At 49.8% G+C, this 20,936-nt stretch overlaps 1 protein-coding gene across 1 annotated transcript in view; it reads right to left on the bottom strand.

Annotated features, from left to right (window-relative positions):
• The window catches only part of VIPR2 (vasoactive intestinal peptide receptor 2), a 93,774-nt gene that overhangs the window by 5,764 nt on the left and 67,074 nt on the right, over positions 1 to 20,936 (bottom strand). Inside the window, exons 8-12 of the mRNA XM_032234977.1 lie at positions 15,174 to 15,234; positions 8,408 to 8,477; positions 6,858 to 6,949; positions 6,619 to 6,742; positions 6,490 to 6,531 (exon numbers count right to left, since the gene is read on the bottom strand). Coding sequence (XP_032090868.1) covers positions 6,490 to 6,531; positions 6,619 to 6,742; positions 6,858 to 6,949; positions 8,408 to 8,477; positions 15,174 to 15,234 — 389 coding nt within the window. The remainder of the gene's footprint in view (positions 1 to 6,489; positions 6,532 to 6,618; positions 6,743 to 6,857; positions 6,950 to 8,407; positions 8,478 to 15,173; positions 15,235 to 20,936) is intronic.

Here is a 20,936-nt window from a genome sequence, read left to right on the forward strand (position 1 = left end):
CCAGTTTGGCAAATGTGCACCCCTGCCCAAGGGAATGGAGCAGGAGCTGCACCACAGGGACTGGATAGGGGTTTGCCTGAAGGGCAAGGTTGATCATCGACTTGTAGTCGGCGCAGATCCGCACCGGCCCGTCTGGTTTGATTGGGACCACGATTGGGGTCTTCCAGCGCGAATGGTCGACTGGTTCGAGTACGCCCTGCGCCAAAAGCTTGTCCAGCTCAGCGTCAACCTTAGCCCTTAAGGCAAAAGGCACCCTGCGGGCCTTAAGCCGAATTGGAGCAACCTGGGGATCGAGGTTGAGGGAGATAGGGGTGCCCCTGTAGGAGCCCAGCTGGCCATCGAAGACATCTGAGAACTCTAAGAGGACGTCCTCTAGGGAGGAGGGAACCACCCTATGCACCCCCCCCCGATAGAGAGACCCAAGGGAGGAAACCAGTCAAGGCCAAGCAACGCAGGGAGGGAATTCTTTACAATTAGGAAGGGCAGACGCCCATGAAATGTCCCATAGTCCACAAGGATGGGAAAAGACCCCAGGGTGGGAATGAGAGTCCCCTGGTAGTCTCTAAGGGATGTGTCCACAGGTAGTAGCTGGGCACAGGAGACGTGGGGGCAAAGACGGGAGAAGGCGGCCCAGGAGATCAGAGAGCGGGAGGAGCCGGAGTCCACCTCCATGCGGCAAGGCTGACCTTCCAGGTGGAGCGAGGCTGAAACCTTCCGGGCTCCGGCGGACACCTGGCTCATGGTTTTCCCGGTGACCTCTGGCAGGTACACGGTGTGGCAATCTTCAGCCTGCTGAGCGGGCTGCGGCGGCTGGTGGCGCGGCTGCGCTTGGGATGCGGCAGGTTGCTGCAAGAAGGACGGCGCAGGCAGAGAAGCACGGCAAACCTGGGCAATGTGCCCCTTTTTGTTGCAGCGGCGGCAGGTAGTTTTTGAATGGGCAGGCCGTGCGGGCATGGCGGCCGCCACAACCAACGCACCCAGAGGCAGTAGATGCAGCTGGAGGTGGTGGTGGCAGTGGTGGGCGCCTAGGCTGCGCCCTAAGCTGGCCAACAACCTCATTGGAGGGGTCTTCTGGCGGCAACAGTTCGTCAACCATGCAGGCTTGCGAGGCAGGCAGAGGGCACCCTGGCATCGGGGCAAGGAGAGGCGATGCCAGCTGCAGGCATTCGATGTCGGCCATGGACTGCTCAGAGAGCTCCGCTGCTCTGGCAGCCTCCACGGCTTGCTGCAGGGTGATGTCGTGGTGCCTAAACATGCGGCTTCTCAAATTTATGTCTCTAACGCCGCACACGCACTGTTCAACTAAATTCTCATCCAAATTCTGGAAGTCGCACTGAGCCGCTGTTACACGGAGCGACTCTAGAAATTGGCTGATGCTTTCAGTCGGCTTTTGGATGCGGCGGCGAAAAGTGAAGCGGCGAGCGATGCGGGAAGGTGCCAGGGCGTAGTGGCCCTTAAGCCTGGCCATCAGAGTGTCCCAGCCGAGGGTGTAGGCCGGCCGAGGGGCGGCTAAGGCTCTGGCTGACGCGAACTTTGCGGGGCCGCAGCAGCTCAAAAAGAAACTACATTTTTCTTCTTCAGGCTGGTTATGATTTTTTGACGCGATCAAGTAACATTCAAATCGCTCCATGAAACCTTCCCAGGTTTCACCAGCAGATCCGAACGGTGCAAAAGGTGGCAAGGCTGATGCCATGGTCGCCGATTGAGTCAGTTCAATGGCAGAAGATGGAGCGGAGAGAAAAATTTTTTCCTAGCGTCCGCGCTCCGGCGGGTTAGACGCGGCTTGTGCGGCTGGCTAATTCTTTCTCGCTCGTTGTCCTAGGCTCTGCGGGAATCGCTGTATCCCATCCTCGTCGCCAGTTTTGTGGATTGAAGGCGGACAGAAGACGCAAGAGCCAGGGCTTTGAAACAGCAAGGGTTTATTGCAAAGAACGAACAGATGACGGCGATTCAAAGATGCAGAATCCGCGCCAAGGTATTTATATGCAATTTGTATAACAGGGAACCAATAGGAGGCCGGGTACTGTCCAGCAACTGCTGACGTAGTACCCCGGCCAATCAGAGTGGGTTAGCTGGCTAGCAACAGGCTATGCTGCGTCCCAGCCAATCAGGGCGCAGCATAGGCTGTTGCTGGCCCTTTAGGAATATTCTCAATATTCTACAAATATGCAATCAGCAACACAAGAGAATATATGTAGCTCATAGTTGAAATAAGGTGTCCTTGTTGCTCTCTGAGCTTTTCTTGAAGACGTCTCAGTGCTAGGGGCAGGCTTCAAAAATTTCAGCAATGGGTTCTCTGCCCAGTTGCTGGGTGGTCATGGTCATGGCAGGCATGGGCTAGTCGGCCTCCTGAACTACAACAGGGAGGTTTTTGCCTTCACCGGGCTCCAGAGTCTTTCCCCAAACCTTGGGAGGGTGAAAACTACCTCCCCTGGGCTACAGAGGTCCTCCAGAAGCTGGAAGTGGGGCTGTGTCCAGCCTTCCGGAACTTCCAGGAGGCTTGTTTTTTCCTCCCCAAACCTCCACATGGGCCCTACACTTACCTCGGATCCAAAATGGGCCAGATGGAGACTCCTGGGAGTGAAGGGGCAGGGCCTGCCGCGAGTGGGATTCAGGGCCTGCTGCGTTTGGGATGCAGCTGGCTGCTGTAGGAAGGACGGCGCAGGCAGAGAGGCATGGCAAACCTGGGCAATGTACCCTTTTTTATTGCAATGGCGGCAGACTGTGCACAAGGTTGTAGCAGGGGCAGCAGGAGGAGGGTGGTGGGCACCTAGGCTGCGCCCTGAGCTGGCCAACAACCTCATTGTAGGGGTCTTCAGGCAGCAACAGTTCATCGACTAGGCAGGCTTGCGCGGCAGGTGGAGGGCACCCCGGCATCAGAGGAGGAGGTGACACTGACAGCTGCAGGCGTTGCATGTCAGCCGTGGACTGCTCAGAGTGTTCCGCTGCTCTGGCAGCCTCCATGGCCTGCTGCATCGTGATGTCGTGGTGCCGCAAGAGGCGGCTTCGCAAATTTATGTCCTTAACGCCGCACACAAATTTTTCGACCAGGTTCTCGTCCAAATTCTGGAGGTTGCACTGGGCTGCTGTTACACGGAGCGACTCCAGAAATTGGCTGATGCTCTCTGTTGGCTTCTGGACGTGCCGGTGGAAGGCGAAGTGGCGAGCGATGCGGGAAGGTGCCGGGGCGTAGGGGCCCTTCAGCCGGGTCGTAGTGGCCCTTCAGCCGGGTGATCAGCGTGTCCCAGCTGAGCTGGTATACTGGCCGTGGGCGGCTAAAGCCCTGGCTGACGCGAACATTGCGGGGCTGCAGCAACTCAAGAAGAAGCTGCATTTCTCTTCTTCTGGCTGATTGTGGTTCTTGGATGCTATCAGATAGCATTCGAACCGCTCCATGAAACCTTCCCAGGTTTCACCTGCAGATCCGAAAGGTGCGAAGGGCGGTAAGGCGGATGCCATGTTTGCCAAAGTTGTGACAGTTCAAGTGGAAGTAGATAGGAGCGGAGAAAAAAAAAATTGTTCAGCGTTCGCACACCGGCAGTTTGACGCGGCTTGAGCGGCTGGCTGAATCCTTTCTCGCTCTTGTCCTAGGCTCTGCTTCGGGAAGCGCTGTATCCCACCTTCGTCGACAGTTTAGAAGATCGAGGGTCAAAGGGAAGATGCGAGAGCCAAGACTTCCAAAAGAACAAGGTTTATTTGAACAGAGCAGTGACAGCGATTCAAAGAGTTAAAAACCGTGCCAAGGTATTTATACAACATTTGTTTAACAGGGGACCAATGGGAGGCCGGGTAGCGTCCAGCAACTGCTGACGCAGTACCCTGGCCAATCAGAACAGTTTGGCTGGCCAGCAACAGTCTATGCTACGCCTCAGCCAATCAGGGCTCAGCATAGGCTGTTGCTGGCCTCCTGGTCGTAACTGGAGGATTTTATTAATCCTCAACACTATGTACATAAGCAGTTCAGCACCTTCCCTGCTTGACAGCTATTTATACTGAGCTGTCAAGCAGGGAAACCTGCACTTAGCCAAGCCGCGTCTTAAACAATCAGGATGCGGCTTGGCTGTTGCTAGCCGCTAGGTCATAAATCGAGGACTTACAAATACTTAACAAAAACTATCTCCCCTGGGCTACAGAGGTCCTCCAGAGGCTGGAAGTGGCCTGTGTCCAGCATTCTGGAACTTCCAGGAGGCCCATTTTTTTATCTCCCTGAACCTCCGCACGGGCCCTACACTTATCTCAGATCCAAAATGGGCCACATGGAGACTCCTGGAAGCAAAGGGGCAGAGACTGCCACGAGTGGGATTTGGAGGTTCTCTGAACCAGCCATGACGTTAGCTACAGGTTCTCCCAAACCCGGGCGAACCCATAGCAGCCCACCACTGTTTCAGTCACTGTTACCATGTTTGGGTAATGAAATGTCTGCAAGAAAACCACCAAGCTCAGAGAGCACCAAGGGCCCCTCATGCATAAGAAGGTGAGATAAAAGGAAAAAGGAATTATACGAAGGGTCCCACATTTAATAAAACTGCATTATAGTTATTTAAAAAAAAATACAACTTGTTATGGTATGTATTGAAATTTCTTGACAGTTTACAATATGCTGTGCTATAATTGGAGTGCTGAAAAAAGAATAAATAAAAAAAATAGAAACCTTGTTTATTCAAAGCATTTCAAATCTAAAGGTGTTAAAGTGGTAGGGGAAAAAAAACAATCAAATCGATTTGGCACTAGGCTGAGTAAAACCCAAACATCCTGGGGGAAAAGGGGGGGAAAAGCAATACTATCAACAATAGAGACTTGTTTCTGTAGCTGCCATGAAAACTAAAGTCAAGATACTTTTTATCTCTTTTTTAACTTCTAAGCAAAGATTTTGAACCTAAAAGCAAACAGGAAAAATTTAATTACATACTGAAAATTAGGCATGCTTATTTGAAACTAAATCTCTCAGTTCAGGAACTTTTAGTTCCAAATTTTGGGTTAGTGCCAAATTAAAACCCAGCAACTTAAAGGCAGATTAAAGGTATCTGAAAATATCAGAAAGTTATTCACTCAGTAACTCCCAGCAGAAAAAGGCAGTTGTTAACTGATTAAAAACTTGCAGGGTATCACTGTATTTACTTTTTGGAGGTGCTGAATCCAATTAGTGTTCAGTAGAAGCAATAACACTTAAACTAAAGCTTAAATGTTTTGGATACATCCTACCAAAGCAAAAAAGGATCCAGATGTTTGAAAAAAAATCAAAGATAACTGAGGAAGAGGCCCGTAGAAGGGAGGATGGGTAGATGCTTCCCTAATGTCACAAGCATGAGCTTATAAAATCTCAACAAATCATCTGGCACTCTCCTTATTTTACCTTAGACATTTACAATCCAATTTACTAAAGAACCCAATTTTCCCCTTCACCAGCCATCAAAGAATGAAGTCCACAAATGGCTGCTTCAAGTTTGGGTTGGTGTTTGAGTTGGGTTGCAAAAATACAATGTTTCCCACCAGAGTCATAGCGTATAATGCCTCTCCTGCTTAGCATTTCCCTCTTTCTGGAAAAACCCCCACTATTCCAGTTAGCTGAAAGGCTGGGTTCACATGTCATACCAGTAGGGGTGAAATGCTACCGGTTTGCCCGAACCGATAGCATTTTTTACTACCGGTTCGGGCAAACTGGTATTTCTGACGATCAGCTGTGACACACGATTTATATTAGCGAGAATCATTGGATTTCCTGCTTTCTAGCTAATCTAAATTGGGTGGCATGGCAGATTCCCTCCCTCGCTGTTCTACTTACTTTGCAGGCGTGCTCAGTAGCAAGCTTTGCCCACACATCCCATTTTTGATGGTCTGCGCATGCATGGAACGTCTGTGCAAGCACAAAGGTGGCACATGCGACCGAAGCGCACACGCTCACATTTGCAAACCAGTAGTAAAGGTAAGTTGATTTCACCCCTGCATACTAGGATTATTGTTTTTTTAATCCCACAGTATGTTAGCTATATCCAGACACTGTGGTTTATAAACTATACTTTAAGGCAAGAAGTGGCTTTCAGGCTCATTTGAGGGCCTCCTGGAGCCTCTTTCAACCACGTTCTGGAAAATTGGTGGCTCGCTTCAAATAGAAATGAAATGCTGAACCAGATGTAATATATTTTTAAAAATAGCAAGGAAGTAAATTACACGTATTTAAAGAATATAACCAGGGAAGAAGGAAGGGAATTCTTGATTTTCCACTCCTATCTGTGGCACAGTACTCACTTTACAACCCTCTCTCTTCAACAAACTACGATTTAAAACATGCTATAGTTTTTTCAGTGTTTAAAACAAGGTTCCATCTACTCTCACTTAAAGTGATCCGCCTGCCCAGATGGCCCTTTCTCACTCCTATCTCCATATACTGGAAGGTGAATCTTAAGGGTTCGGTCAACAGCTGAACAACAGCATAATTGCCTGAAATATTATTACTGCCCCCAATCTTATCCCAAGAAGATATAAACTTACTTCACTGTTCAGAAAGCAGTACAGGATCGCAACAACCAGTCCCTGCAAGGGCAAAATATTAACAAGTTAAAACACAGTAATAAAATTAAATCAGAATTATTTTAAGAAGAAAACTTGCTCAGCTACTACCTGAAATGAACCCAGACATAATTCAAAAACTATCTGGTACTTTTTAGAAACGCCAAAGACTGCAAAAACCACATAGTGAACACCAAAGAGTGGAATCAGAAGCAACGTTGATTTTGCAAGTCTCCTTAAAAATAAACACATAAAATAAGTCCATTAGGATACATCAGAGCTCCTTTGATTTGTGTTTTGCCAATAGGAATCTCTATCAAGAGACATACAGGGAGTTGAATTTCACTCACTTGTATTGTGATTGCTCATTGCCTCCCACATCTGGCGATCTTAACTTCTGCAGCAGAATTCTTATTATGCTAATGAAAATGACAAAATTTACCTATGAAAGAATTAACAGAGGCATTTATAATTGTATCATAATGTAAATGCAGCTATATATGTATATATAAGAATACTGCAAGTAATATTACTATTGGACTGTACGTGAATATAGATTAAAAAGTATAGAGTGATAAATATATGGAGCGTTATGGTACAACTATGAAAATAATGGTTATAATCAGGATGTATAACACTATGTATATTTAAAAAGGACTTGATTTAGCCAGTACACCGTCATTGCAAAACTTGAAATTTAATGTATTATAAAGGAAAATGTATAATAAAAACATTTTTTAAAAAAATATATCATAATGCATAGTTTTTCCAACCGTTCACTGATAACTTAAATCCTGTAATGATGTTCAGAAGAAAAAACTTACTGCTGTTTCTCAAACTTGGCAACTTTATGATAGATGGATTTTAACTCCCAGAATTCCCACCCCAAATTCTTGAAGTTGAAATTCATCTATTTTAAAGTTGCAAAGATGAAAAATATTGCCTTAATATGTAGATTAAGATGTACTCACAGTTAAATATAGAAAGAATTACACTTGGTGTATCTAACACTATATATTAGAAGTTAAATATATACATCCAATTGAAAGAATATAATTCATTCTTATGTTCATCCACTTAGAATAAATTCACAGGGAATTCAGGGATGTTATCTTGGGGGCGGGGATCAATATTGGGCTGAATTCTAAGAGTTGATCACCTAGCAACCACAGATCTGTCCATGAATATTCAGTTTTTAATATAAAGACATTTCAAGATAATTAAAGAGAGGGAAAAGATATTTAATAACTTTATCCTCTGGAATCTTTTAAAAAGATTAATTGGCCTTTAGATAGGGTTTTATGAAATGAAATCATAAAAGAGAGACAGACAGACCTCTGAATAAATACACCTATTCATTCATCTGTCTCAGAATTATATTATTTCCTTAAATTAGGAGCTATAATAAGATTCTATTTTGGTCCTTAACTAAAGTCCTATTTCCATCATTTCTACCACCATATTATTGTCATTAACACTAGTATTGCATGTCATAAGCCAGTTTAGTGGCTAAGGTACTAGGCTAAAAACAAGAGGCTGACAGTTCAAGTCCCATCTCAGGCATGAAAGCCAGCTGGATGACCTCTCTTGGCCCAACTCACCTCACAAGGTTGCTCACAAGGTGTATTGGATATGTTTAGCAACTTGAATTATTTGTAAAAATAACAAAGGCAGGATGAAACAAACAAGTAAATAATTCTACACAGGTCAACTTACAACGATTTGTTTAGCAACCATTTGAAGTTATAGTGGCACTGAAAAAGTGACTTACAACCTACCCCCATACTTATGACCGTCTGTGGTAATGTAAACAAAATCAGGGCATTTGGCAACTGGCATAAAAAACTAGTGAGAAAAAATTACATTGACATAATTCATTCCCAATGCTGAATTTACTTACTAAAATGGAAATTAGGATTGGTACTCGTATAATCCACCAAGGAGCACTATGATCATTTGTATCCCAGCAACTGTTTATAAAAAGGGAAACAAATAATGAATCTAATTCTTTCAGCAAGGATACATAATAAATAAACATAATAAATCCTGTGTCATTCATTGTACCATAATTATTGCTTAACTCTAGCACAATTGTGAGAAAATTTGAAAATAGAAAAATCAGAGGGGACTACAATATAATTGTAAATCAGAAAGAAGTATTATTTTTAGACTGTTATGAGACTAGATAGATGGGAGAGGAGTTGCCACTCTCCTCTCTGGACACTAGTTCGAAGGAGGAAGATGAGCTGATCCCTGGCACCTCTGGGCAGTGAGCCCAGGGGTTGTTAGTTTAGAGGATCGACGGAAGGACGAGGCAAGAGCCAGGACTCGAGAACGCAGAAGAGTTTATTACAGGTCAGGAACTATATACAGGCGATTCAGCACCTTCCCTGCTTGACAGCTATTTATATGGAGCTGTCAAGTAGGGAAAGCCAATAAGCGCGCCCCTAGCGGCCTGCGCTTAGCCAAGCCACACCCTAGCCAATCAGGGCGTGGCTTGGATAGTTGCTAGCCGCTAGGTCGTAAGTCGAGGACTTTCTGAGTCCTCAACACCCCTTCCCCCCCCAGCGAGAGTGTATGAGCAGAGTTGGAGCATGCTTATTCAGTCAAGTAGGCGGGGTGGCGCCGGACCCGCCCAGAACGCCTCAGTCCTTCAGGAGTTGTCGGAGGGGTGGGTCATGCTCGTGGAAGCTCGTCCCCAAAGGGAGTGGAGCTCCGAGTTATGCCATCTTGGATCGGCCCAGAAAGCGGGTGCAACACAGTAGGTAGGCCGGGCCGAGGGGGCGCAACTTCAGGGGTGGAGTCACGGTGACGGTAGGTGGCGGCCAATGGACTGAGACTTTGGAAACCAGGGGGAGGAAGCGGAACGGATTGAGGTTGCAATGGGGACGACAGCCAGCAGGTGGCGTCCGGGTAGGTGAGGCCTGACTGGGGGAAGGCCTGAACAGCTGAGTCCAAGAATGCAAACTCGGCTTGAGGAACAGGAAGGGCAGGTGGAACACCTGCAACACCAGGAGAGGAGAGGCCTGCCTGGGTGAAGGCCTCAAATTGGAACTCGTTGATTGGCAGGAAGGCAGCGGTGTCCTGGGCTCCTGGATCAGTAGGAGCGCCGGTCTCGAAGGGGAGATGCCTCCTTAACTGATCCACGTGGAAGCTCTACTCGGATCCATCGGCCAGTCCGACCCTGTAAGAACAGGGACCAGTTATGGACACAATAGAGGCAGCCATCCATTTAGATTCCCCAGAGAACGAGCGGCCCCAGACCAGATCCCCCACAAGGAAAGTGCAGGGAGGGGAGACCCCCAGATTGCACGGCTGCTCCCCCGAATAGAGAGGATGAAGCCTATCCAGGGGGTCTGCAGGAGCCGACCCATCAGCAGCTCCGCGGGGCTTTTGTTGGTCATTGGGCAGGGGGTGGAGTGTTGGCTTAGCAAGTAAGCCGCCATCCTCGCTGGCCAATCACCCCGTTCCATCCGGCCAAGGGCCTCCTTGGCCGAGCAGACAGTGCGCTCCGCCCAGCCATTGCTGATGATAGGGGGTGGTGGGCAAGTGCCGGACGCCTTGCAAGGCCAGGAATTCCTGGAATGCAGTGGACGCGAACTGGGGCCCGTTGTCTGACAGCACGACGTCTGGCAAGCCATGAGTCACGAACAACCTGTGCAGGGCCTTGATGGTACTCTCTGCTGTGGTGGAGGCCATGAGGGCCAGCTCCACCCAGTGTCCACTACGATCAGGAACACCTGGCCATGGAAGGGGCCGGCAAAGTCGACATGTAAGTGAGACCACGGGCCTCTCAGAGCCTCCCACTCACAAGCAGGCACCGCTGAGGGGGGGGGTGGCCAGGAAAGCTGACAAGGAGAGGCCTGCCTGGGGAAAGGCCTCAAACTGGAACATTTGGACTGGCTGGCAGGGAGCAGCGTCGCTGGGCCCTGAATCAGACGGGACACCGGTCTCCGCAGGGAGACGCCTCCTTAGCTGATACACGTGGCGCCTCCACTTGGATCCATCGGCCAATCCGAGCCTGTAAGAACAGGGGCCAATTATGGACACAATAGAGGCAGCCACCCATTTAGATTCCCCAGAGAACGAGCGGGCCCAGACGAGCGGGCCCTCCCCCGAATAGAGAGGATGAAGCCTATCCAGGGGGTCCGCAGGCGCCGACCCATCAACAGCTCCGCGGGGCTTTTGTTGGTTGTTGGGCAGGGGGTGGAATGTTGGCTTAACAGGTAAGCCGCCACCCTTGTCTGCCAATTGCCCCGGTCCATCCAGCCAAGTGCCTCCTTGGCCGAACGGACCACGTGCTCCGCTCGGCCATTGCAGGCCGGATGGTACGGGGCGGTGGGCGCGTGCCGGATACCCTGCAAGGCCAGGAATTCCTGGAATGTGGTGGAAGTGAATTGGGGCCCGTTGTCTGAGACAACCACGTCCGGCAACCCGTGGGTTGCGAACAAATGGCGTAGGGCCCGGACTGTACTTTCAGCGGAGGTGGAGGTCATAAGGACCAGTTCCACCCAGCAAGAGTAGGCGCCAACAGCTTATCCAGCTAGGCATCAACCTTGGCTCTCAAGGCAAAAGGCACCCTGCAAGCCTTCAGCCAAATTGGAGCAACCTGGGGGTCGGTTAAGGGAGATGGGGGTGCCCTTGTAGGAGCCCAGCTGGCCATCGAAAATGTCCAGGAATTCCGTGAGGACACTTTCTAAAGATAGGGAAGAGGTACCCACCCGATGAATCCCCACAATGGACAGCCCCAGGGGAGGGAACCAATCGAGACCCAACAGGGCAGGCAGGGGCTTTTGTACAATCAGGACAGGCAAATGGCCATGAAAGTCCCCATAGTCAACCCAAATGGGGAAGGAACCCAGGGTGGGAATAAGAGTCCCCTGGTAGTCTCTGAGGGAGGTGTCCACCGGTTGCAGCTGGTCGTGGGTGACGCGGCGACACAGGCGGGAGAATGTGGACCAGGAGAGCAGGGAACGGGAGGAGCCAGAGTCCACCTCCATGCGGCAGGGCTGACCTTCCAGCTGGAGAACTGGGGAGACCTTCCGGGCACTGGCGGATGCCTGGCTGATCGTCTCCCCGGCGACATCAGGCTGGTTGACGTCTTGCCCTATTACAATGATGACTAACCATTTTCAGTCAGAGTGAGGAGGGGACATTTCCGGATGCTTTTAAGGAAGTCTTGGTTTTCTCCCTCCTTAAAAAATCATCACTGGATCCCACCTATACGGACACTCACAGCTGCAAAGGGTCCTGATGAAATGGATTATTTGGACCCCTTTCAGTTAAGATTCAGGCCCAGTTATGAGATAGAAATGGCATTGGTCTGGAACATCTTTCCCCCTGATGAGAGATTTTTGCCCACCCCTCCTTTTGTAAGATACTATGGTCATGGCTCTGCCAGTTGGCTTGGGGCCCAGTTGGGGAACAGCATGGTGGAGATGGCTAATCAAGTAACAACAGATCCCACTTCCCCCCACTTTGCTCCCACTCTTCCCATGTGCCCTTAGGTTTAATGTTTGATTTTAATTATGTTTTAATTGTATATGTAAAGACATACTTTTATGACATACTTTTAAGGCACTCAGAGTTACCCTATGGTAATGTAGCCAATAAATTTTATAAATAAATAAAATGTATAAGTAAACGTGTGAGTTGGGGGCTATACACACTTGATTAATAAATAATACATTTAGAAACTAGGCCATTCCTTCTAAATTTTATAGGGCTTTTATTTAACAGCTTAGCACTGGGAAGACATTGTCTCTTTTGATAGATCAACTGCTACAAGGAAGAGAGCAAGAGTGTTACCCTAATGTACATTTACACGCTCCTGTGAAGTATTCCACACCCATCTCCACTTTTTTTTCCTAATAGGTTATATACATAGCACTCCCATACTCCATTAAAGTAATTATCTTGTCCAATCATGTCTCATATGACCTATTTTTCATAAAACCATGCTGACACTTAGCAATAAAAGCACCATTTACAAGTTTACAAATGACATGCTTATTATTTGCTCTACTGTAACATCTTTAATGTTAATTAATATTAGGCTGACAGGTCAATACTTACTGGGAACTTTTTTTTGAAGGATAAGGAAGAGGAGGAGAAGAAAGAAGAAGAAATTTGCTCTCCTCCAATCTTTTGACATGCAAACTTTCAAGAGAGTCTCTTCTTCAAACCATTTCACTGTTGTAGGATACACTTCTCAAGGTTTGGAGACTTGGAAGACATTCATAGTGGCTCTTTTACCACATCTTTACTGACTTCAACCCTCTCTATGAATATTCTTCTAAAATCAATGCTACTCAAATGACCATTTACTTTGGATACAGAAGCAAAATAGCAGGATTTTGCTTCTGTATCCAAAAGATCAAGATTTCTCCGCTTGAACTGAAAGCGATTTCTCCTTTCTTCTATCTTCCTCTTGCTATTGACTTACTTGAAGAAACCTTCCTTGTGAGCCTGATGCTATTTTCTACCTTTGCCTTCCCAACCTCTTTGCTACATTGCTCAACTTCCTCTCTTGCCTTCCATTCCCTATCTTTTTCGGTTGGCTCAGCTCCTTCATAAGCTGCCTATTCAACTACATTGACTTCTTTTTAATGTCTCCTAGTTTTCTTCTTCATTGATATAGTTTGAGATTCACTATTTTTAATTTCCTTTTTAAGAAAGCCCAGCTAGGTACAACTTTAAAATTTTCAACAAATCCAAATCTAGGTTATCAGTCACAGAGGTCTTAAAGCCTGGGAAAATTAGAGAAATGTTGGAAATACTGGATGGAGGAAGAAAACACTTCTTAAATTTGCATTTTTCCAGGCATTCACTTCTCTGGCCAGCCTTCATATCATGTGGCAGTCCATATTTATCATATGAGGCATTTCATTTCTTGCTGGGGAACGAGCAAGTTTCAAAACAAAAGCCCAGAATAATTAACGCAAGTTGCATTGAAGAGAGTTGTACCTACATATCACAAACAATATATACTATGAAGGGCGTAGACCAGTGATGGCTAACATTTTTGTCGTTGCGTGCTGAAAGCTTGAACCCATAATGCACATGCATGTGCAACCCCCTGCGCTCCCCCCATGCATGTACATGAGACACCCCCCTCGGCACCTCATTTTGGGCTTAGTAGACCTCCTTGTAGCCTCCTGGAACCAAAAACAGGCACGCTGCACATCCTGCCCACAGATGTCACCCCCACCCCGCACATGTGCGCAAGTCTTCTGCATGTGCCCCCCCCCTGTGCATGCGCAGCCGAGACCCGAAAATCAGCTGCCCGGTGGGAGGTGCACGCACTTGCATGGTGGAGCTGAGCTGGGGCGATGGCTTGCATGTGCCACAGTCACATGTGCCACAGGCTCGCCATCAGGGGCGTAGACACTGCTTTTTTGGTGGTAGTTTGAAATGTCCTCCTCCGTAACTGACACTGTTCCTGCATGATTTTAATGCCATCTATCAAGACCCATAAACCAGGCCTTCTCTGTTGAAGCACCTCTCCTCTGGAAAGTTATCCCTTTAGGGAGATCCAAATAGCATCCATCCTGATTATGTTTCTGGCTGCCAAGCACCAACACCAGCTTGATGAGACATAATCAATCATTTTTTTTTTAAAAAAAATGTTGTTCTGCAACTCTTTAAAAGACTGGCTGTCCTCCCAGGCCTTGTGGGAGGTTGTTTGTTGAGGCTGTGACAGAATTTGTCTGGACACTTGAGATTCTTTTTATTGTTTTCCCATTTGAAGCGTAAGCTACCCCAGGCTTCCAAATCTGCTAAATAAATAAAATGATGTCTAGAATGGGCATTAAGGTCATGATCAGGTAAGATGGGGGTGGGGGACAAGGAAGGAACACAGCGTTCAGAAATTACATCATATTTTTCAGTTATTTGCTCTGCATTTTAAATAAAGATCATACATTAAATTCATTACATTATATCTGTGGTTTTTTTTCCTCCAAGATATCAGGTATAGCCATTATTTTGTTCAGCAAAGTTGTTACTTCTTTACTGTCTTTACTCCATACCAGGATTGTGCCTATAAATGGATTCTCCAACACCCCATTTGCATGATCTAGTATCAGCATTGCAATACTGGCTCAATTTGAATGATACAATTTTGATTCAAAACTGAAAGTTCCATCCTCACACTAAAAAATCAAAATGACAGAAAGCCAAAAATGACAGAATTTTGTCGGCTGTGCTCTTTTTGCTGGTATAACCGACTGATCTCCTATGATGCTTCAGAAGATCAGGAGGCTGTGATGCAACACTGACCTTTTAAACATCCTCCCCCTTTCCCATAAGGTAGGGGTGGGCCAGACCCAGCACACAAGGTGCTTAAATCTGGCCCACAGGACCAGCCTGGAAATATCACTCTCCTGTCCCCACCCCCATCGGTCCATGGAGGAGAACTGCAATGCTGACCTGGCCTTCGAAGAAATCCAGTTTGACACTCCTGCCATAAGGCATTCTGCATTAAACAGAAGCAGCTAAGAAAAGGCAACTAGCTCTAACAATCACAATTCAAGTTCATATTTAACATATCTACTTGTGTTACCTGTTGCAACCTATGTATCCAGGATTAAATTCATGCAACCAGAGCCAGTACATTTTACAATGAAGCCTGGAAGTGCATATGCTGCTATTTAATTGGTCCTTACCCATTGTTGTCTAGATAAACTCTAGTTATTATCCATATGATGATGAAAATTGTAGGGATTCCTGGAAGAAATAGCAGATGAAGCAAAGATGTGGGGGGAGAGAGAAAATATATAATCAATACTTGATTGGGCAAAACTAATCATGCAAACAGAAATCACTTTGTATTCAAGTATGGCATAGCATGAGAATTAGCTGAGGCAAAGCACTAATAGATTGGCCTTGTTTTTAGTCTTCTGGAAACACGTTTATTACTATTTGGTCTTTGTCTAAACCATTCTTAATCATCTACAATTGGAGTGGTCTCCAAATCCAATAAACAGCTAAAATGTCTGTACATCCAGAATAGTCTATATAACTATCAGCAGCTGTCCAATGTGTTTTGCAACTAAGAGAAATACTCATTGAATGTGCCCCAATATGACTCCCTGACTTTTGTTTCTGGAAACTTAAAGTTTACTCCATTTATGCCAAGACCTTATCCCACCCAGTGACTTTGAATCTTCTTTCCAGCATGGTTCTGGTTTCACTTGAGAATGGGCATTGGCACCAGTTCTCTGGGTGGTGGAGATAGCACCCAGGCTGGGTTTATTCCATCCAGTATCCAATTGGACTGAGTCTATTGAGGATTGAAAGGAGGGACGCGACAGCCAGGGTGTGCTAACAAGAACTTCTTTATTTACAAGAGAAAACGAAGATGACAGCGATTCAAACAGGCGCTGCGCGCGCCAAGACATTTATACAACATGAACGAAATATAACAGCCAATAGGAGACCGGGGACTGGGCAGCAACCGCTGTCAAGTCCCCTGTCCAATCAAATGTAACTCTCAGCCGGCAACAGCTCCTGCTGCGTCCTGGCCAATCAGGAGACAGCAGGCTGTTGCTGGCCTTTTGTAACAGTGCTGAACTGAATGAGCTATATTTGCATAGCTCATGAATATACAACACCCCTTCCCCCCAGATCCGCGCATGCTCCCCTGGTGGAGCATGCGTAGTCCTGTAAATAGGCGGGGCGGCGCCTGACCCGCCCAGATCTTCGCAGTTCTACAGGAGTCGTCGGCGGAGTTGGACCTGCTTGTTGTAGCTCCTCCCTGAAGGGGGTGCAGCTCCAAGGGACGCCATCTTGGAAAGGCCCAGAAGGCGGGCTCAACGACATAGGTAGGCCGGGCTGTGTTGGCGCGTCCCTAGCTATAGTGTATGGAATGGGAGGAGAGTCACAGGGGGTAGGAGCGATAGGTGGGGCCTCTGCTGCGGCGGTTTGAGCAGTCTGTTGGGCTCCCCGGAAGGGGGCGCTCGGGTAGGCCGGGCCTGGTGTTGTGAAGGCCCGATGACGTGTTTCCTCGGTTTGAGCCCCTTCACCGTCTGGCAATGGAAAGGCGAGGCCTGGTTCAGCGAAGGTCTCATTCGGCAACCCCGGGTGTGCGGTGTTGTCTTGGGAATGGTCCGGGTTGCCGGCCTGGGGCGGGAGGCGCCTCCTTAGTTGATCCAGGTGGCGCCTCCATTGGGATCCGTCAGCCAGTCCGACCCTAAAAGAACAGGGGCCGGTCAGGGCGGTTACCGTGGCAGGAACCCATTGGGGGTCCCCGGAGAAGGAGCGGGCCCAGACCAGATCCCCTAGTTTAAAGGAACAGGCAGGGAGGACCCCCAGGTTGCTCGGCTGATCCCCTGAATAGAGCGGATGGAGCCTATCCAGGGGAGTCCGCAGGCGCCGGCCCATCAAGAGCTCCGCGGGGCTTTTGTTGGTTGTTGGGCAGGGGGTGGAATGCTGGCTTAGCAGGTAAGCCGCCACTCTCGCCTGCCAGTCGCCCCGGTCCATGCGGCCCAGGGCCTCCTTTGCTGAGCGGACCGCCCGCTCCGCCCGGCCATTGCTGGCCGGGTGGTACGGTGCTGTAGGCGCATGCCGGATCCCTTGCTCAGCCAGAAACCCTTGAAAGGTGGTGGACGTAAATTGGGGCCCGTTGTCTGAAACAACTATGTCCGGCAACCCATGGGTTGCAAATAACCTCCTTAAGGCCCGGACCGTACTCTCGGCCGTGGTGGAGCCCATCAGGACCAGCTCCACCCACCGGGAGTAGGCGTCCACCACAATCAAGAAGTTCTGGCCGTGGAAGGGACCAGCGAAGTCAATGTGGAGGCGTGACCACGGGCCTCTCGGAGCCTCCCACTCGCGAGCAGGCCCGGCGGGGGGGTTGGGCCTGGACTGTTGGCATGTCGTGCAGCGGCCTACATAGGCCGCTATCTCTGAATCCAACAAGGGCCACCAGACATAGCTACGGGCCAAAGCCTTCATCCGCGCTATGCCTGGGTGATCCTTGTGGAGCAGAGGCAGAACTTGTGGCCGAAGTGCAGCAGGGATCACTACCCAATCCCCCCAAACGAGACACCCCCCATGGAGGGAGAGCTCCGCTTGCCTAGTTTTGAAGGGCCGAAAGCCCTCTGCCACTTTGTCTGTAGGCCATCCCCTCAAGACCCAGGAAGAGACCTGGGAGAGGATTGGATCGGCCTTTGTATAGGCCGCGACATCCGCGGCAGAGATGGGGAGGCCGGAAGACGCAATTGTAAGGACAGAGAGGCCTGGCACAGGGGCGGTGTCAGTCTCCGGCAAGGGGCAGCGGCTCAGGGCATCAGCGTGCCCTAGCTGCTTGCCGGGACGGTACTGCAGCGTATAAGAGTACGCTGCAAGGAATTCCGTCCAATGTGTCATGCGGGGGGAGAGGATGGGGGGGGTCGGCTTGTCACCTGCCAAAAGCCCAAGGAGCAGCTTACGGTCAGTGACAAGAGTGAAAGGCCGACCGTAGAAGTAATCGTGAAACCTCTTAATCCCGGACACTGCAGCCAGAGCCTCCTTGTCGATCTGGCTGTAATTGCGCTCCGCCGAGGAGAGTGTCCGGGAATAAAAGGCCACCGGGGCCTCCGAGCCATTCGGGAGGACATGGCTCAGGACCGCCCCGACACCGTAGGGGGAGGCGTCACACGCTAGCGTCAGAGGCATCTTATCACTGTATTGAATCAGGACTGCTGATGACGTCAGCGTCTCTTTGACAGCCGTGAACGCATGCGCTTCGCGGCTCCCCCAGCGCCAGGCCGCGGATCGGTCGAGCAACCGATGCAGCGGCTCGGCTAGTGACGCCTTGTGAGGAATGAAGGGGGCGTAGAAGTTAAGAAGCCCCAGGAACGCCTGCAGCTCCGCCTTGGAGGTGGCTGCAGGGGCGTTCCTAATGGCTGCAACCTTGGAAGGCGTGGGGTGGATGCCTTGGGCGTCAATCATGAAGCCCAAGAATTCCACCTTAGGAACAGCAAACGAGCATTTGCTGCGCTTGAGTTTTAGGCCCGCGCCCCTGAAACGACTGAGGACCTTCCTGAGTATCTCGATGAGCTCTGAGCGGCTGGAAGCAGCGATCAGAACATCATCGAAATACGGTACAACGCCCGGAAGCCCATGGAGCAACCGCTCCATGAGGCTCTGGAAGATCCCCGGGGCCACGGAAACACCAAATTGAAGGCGGCGACAACGAAAAGCCCCACGATGGGTGACGATGGTCTGGGCAGCCGCCGCATCGTCATCCACCGGGAGCTGTTGGTAGGCCTGCGCCATATCCAGTTTGGCGAACGTGCAACCCTGCCCCAAGGAATGGAGCAGGTGTTGCACCACAGGGACTGGATAGGGGTTTGCCTGAAGGGCCAGGTTGATCGTCGACTTGTAGTCGGCGCAAATCCTCACCGACCCGTCCGGCTTGACTGGGAGAATGATGAGGGTCTCCCAGCGGGCATGGTCCACGGGCTCGATGACTCCCTGCGCCAGGAGCTTATCAAGCTCGGCGTCAACCTTGGCCCTCAAGGCAAAAGGCACCCTGCGGGCTTTTAGCCTAATCGGGATTGAGGCTAAGGGAGATGGGGGTGCCCTTATAGCAGCTGAGCTGCCCGTCGAAGACGTCAGCAAAGTCATTTAAAACGTCTTCCAAGGAAGAGGGAACTACCCGGTGCACCCCCCCAATGGACAACCCCAGGGCAGGGAACCAATCAAGGCCTAAGAGGGCCGGCAGGTCATCCCTAACAATCAGGATGGGCAATTTTCCCTGGAATGGGCCGTATCGTACTGTGATAGGGAAAGAGCCCAAGGTGGGAATTAATTTTCCCTGGTAGTCCCGCAGGGAGATCTCAGAGGGCTGCAGATGGCTCTGGGAGACTTTGGGACAGAGGCGGGAGAAAAGGGACCAGGGCAACAGAGATCGGGAAGAGCCGGAGTCCACCTCCATCCGGCAAGGCTGACCTTCCAGCTGGACGGAGGTAGCGACCTTCCGGGCTCCGGCAGAGGCTTGGCTAACCAAACAGTCAGAGGCATTTGGCTGACAGGTAGAGTAGCAGTCTTCAGCCCGCCGAGCGGGCCGCGGCTGCTGGCGGCGCGACTGCGCTTGGGGCTGGACAGTAGATTGTAGGAACGAAGGTGCGGGCAGGAGAGCCCGGCAAACTTTGGCAATGTGTCCTTCTCCTTTGCATCTGCGGCAGATAGCGGTGCGAAAGGGGCAGGCCGTGCGGGCGTGACGGCCGCCACAACCACGGCAGGGCACGCTAGCAGTGGACTGCGGAGCTGACTGCGGCTGGGGCTTGCGTTTTGGCTGTGCCCTCATCTGTCCCACGAACTCTTCCTCCGGGTCTTCCATTGGCGGCTGGTCATCAATCATATTTGCTTGAGCAGGCGGCCCCGCTGGTGACTGGTTAGGGGAAGCCAGCTGTAAGCGCTCTATATCGGCCGTGGACTGCTCAGAGAGCTCGGCTGCTCTGGCAGTCTCCACGGCCTGGAGCAAAGTGATATTGTGGTTGCGGAACATGCGGCTTCGCAGGTTGACGTCGCGGACCCCGCAAACAAATTGTTCTACAAGATTTTCTTCCAAATTGGAGAAATCGCATTGAGCGGCCACCGTGCGCAACGATTCGAGGAACTGGCTAATGGATTCATTCGTCTTTTGGACCCGGCGGCGAAATGCGAATCGGCGCGCGATCTTTGACGGGGTGGGGGCGTAATGGTTCTTGAGTCTCGACATCAGCTCGTCCCACCCCAGCTTGTATGCTGGCCTCAGGGTGGCCAGGGCTCTCGCAGAGGCGAACATTGCGGGTTCGCAGCAGGAGAGGAAGAAGCTACATTTCTCTTCTTCCGTTTGTGCCTGGTTCTTTGATGCTATAAGATAGCATTCAAACCTCTCCATAAATCCCTCCCAGGATTCTCCGGCTGATCCAAAGGGGGCGAACGGAGGGAGCGCTGAAGTCATCTTGGCACCGATTCAGGTTGAGAGAGAGATAGAGGAAGGAAAAAAAAATCTTTCTCCTGAGCAGCGTTCGTTGCTGGCTCTGACGCGGCGGCAGCTGGCTAATTCTTTTCTCTCTCTCCTGTTCACCCTAGCTTCGCGGGAATCGCTGATCCCATCCTCGTCGCCAGTATTGAGGATTGAAAGGAGGGATGTGACAGCCAGGGTGTGCTAACAAGAACTTCTTTATTTACAAGAGAAAACGAAGATGACAGCGATTCAAACAGGCGCTGCGCGCGCCAAGGTATTTATACAACGTGAATGAAATATAACAGCCAATAGGAGACCGGGGACTGGGCAGCAACCGCTGTCAAGTCCCCTGTCCAATCAAATGTAACTCTCGGCCAGCAACAGCTCCTGCTGCGTCCTGGCCAATCAGGAGACAGCAGGCTGTTGCTGGCCTTTTGTAACAGTGCTGAACTGAATGAGCTATGCATAGCTCATGAATATACAACAGAGT

This window comes from Thamnophis elegans, chromosome Z, assembly GCF_009769535.1.
Source record: "Thamnophis elegans isolate rThaEle1 chromosome Z, rThaEle1.pri, whole genome shotgun sequence".
In the NCBI taxonomy this organism is placed as follows: Eukaryota; Metazoa; Chordata; class Lepidosauria; order Squamata; family Colubridae; genus Thamnophis; species Thamnophis elegans.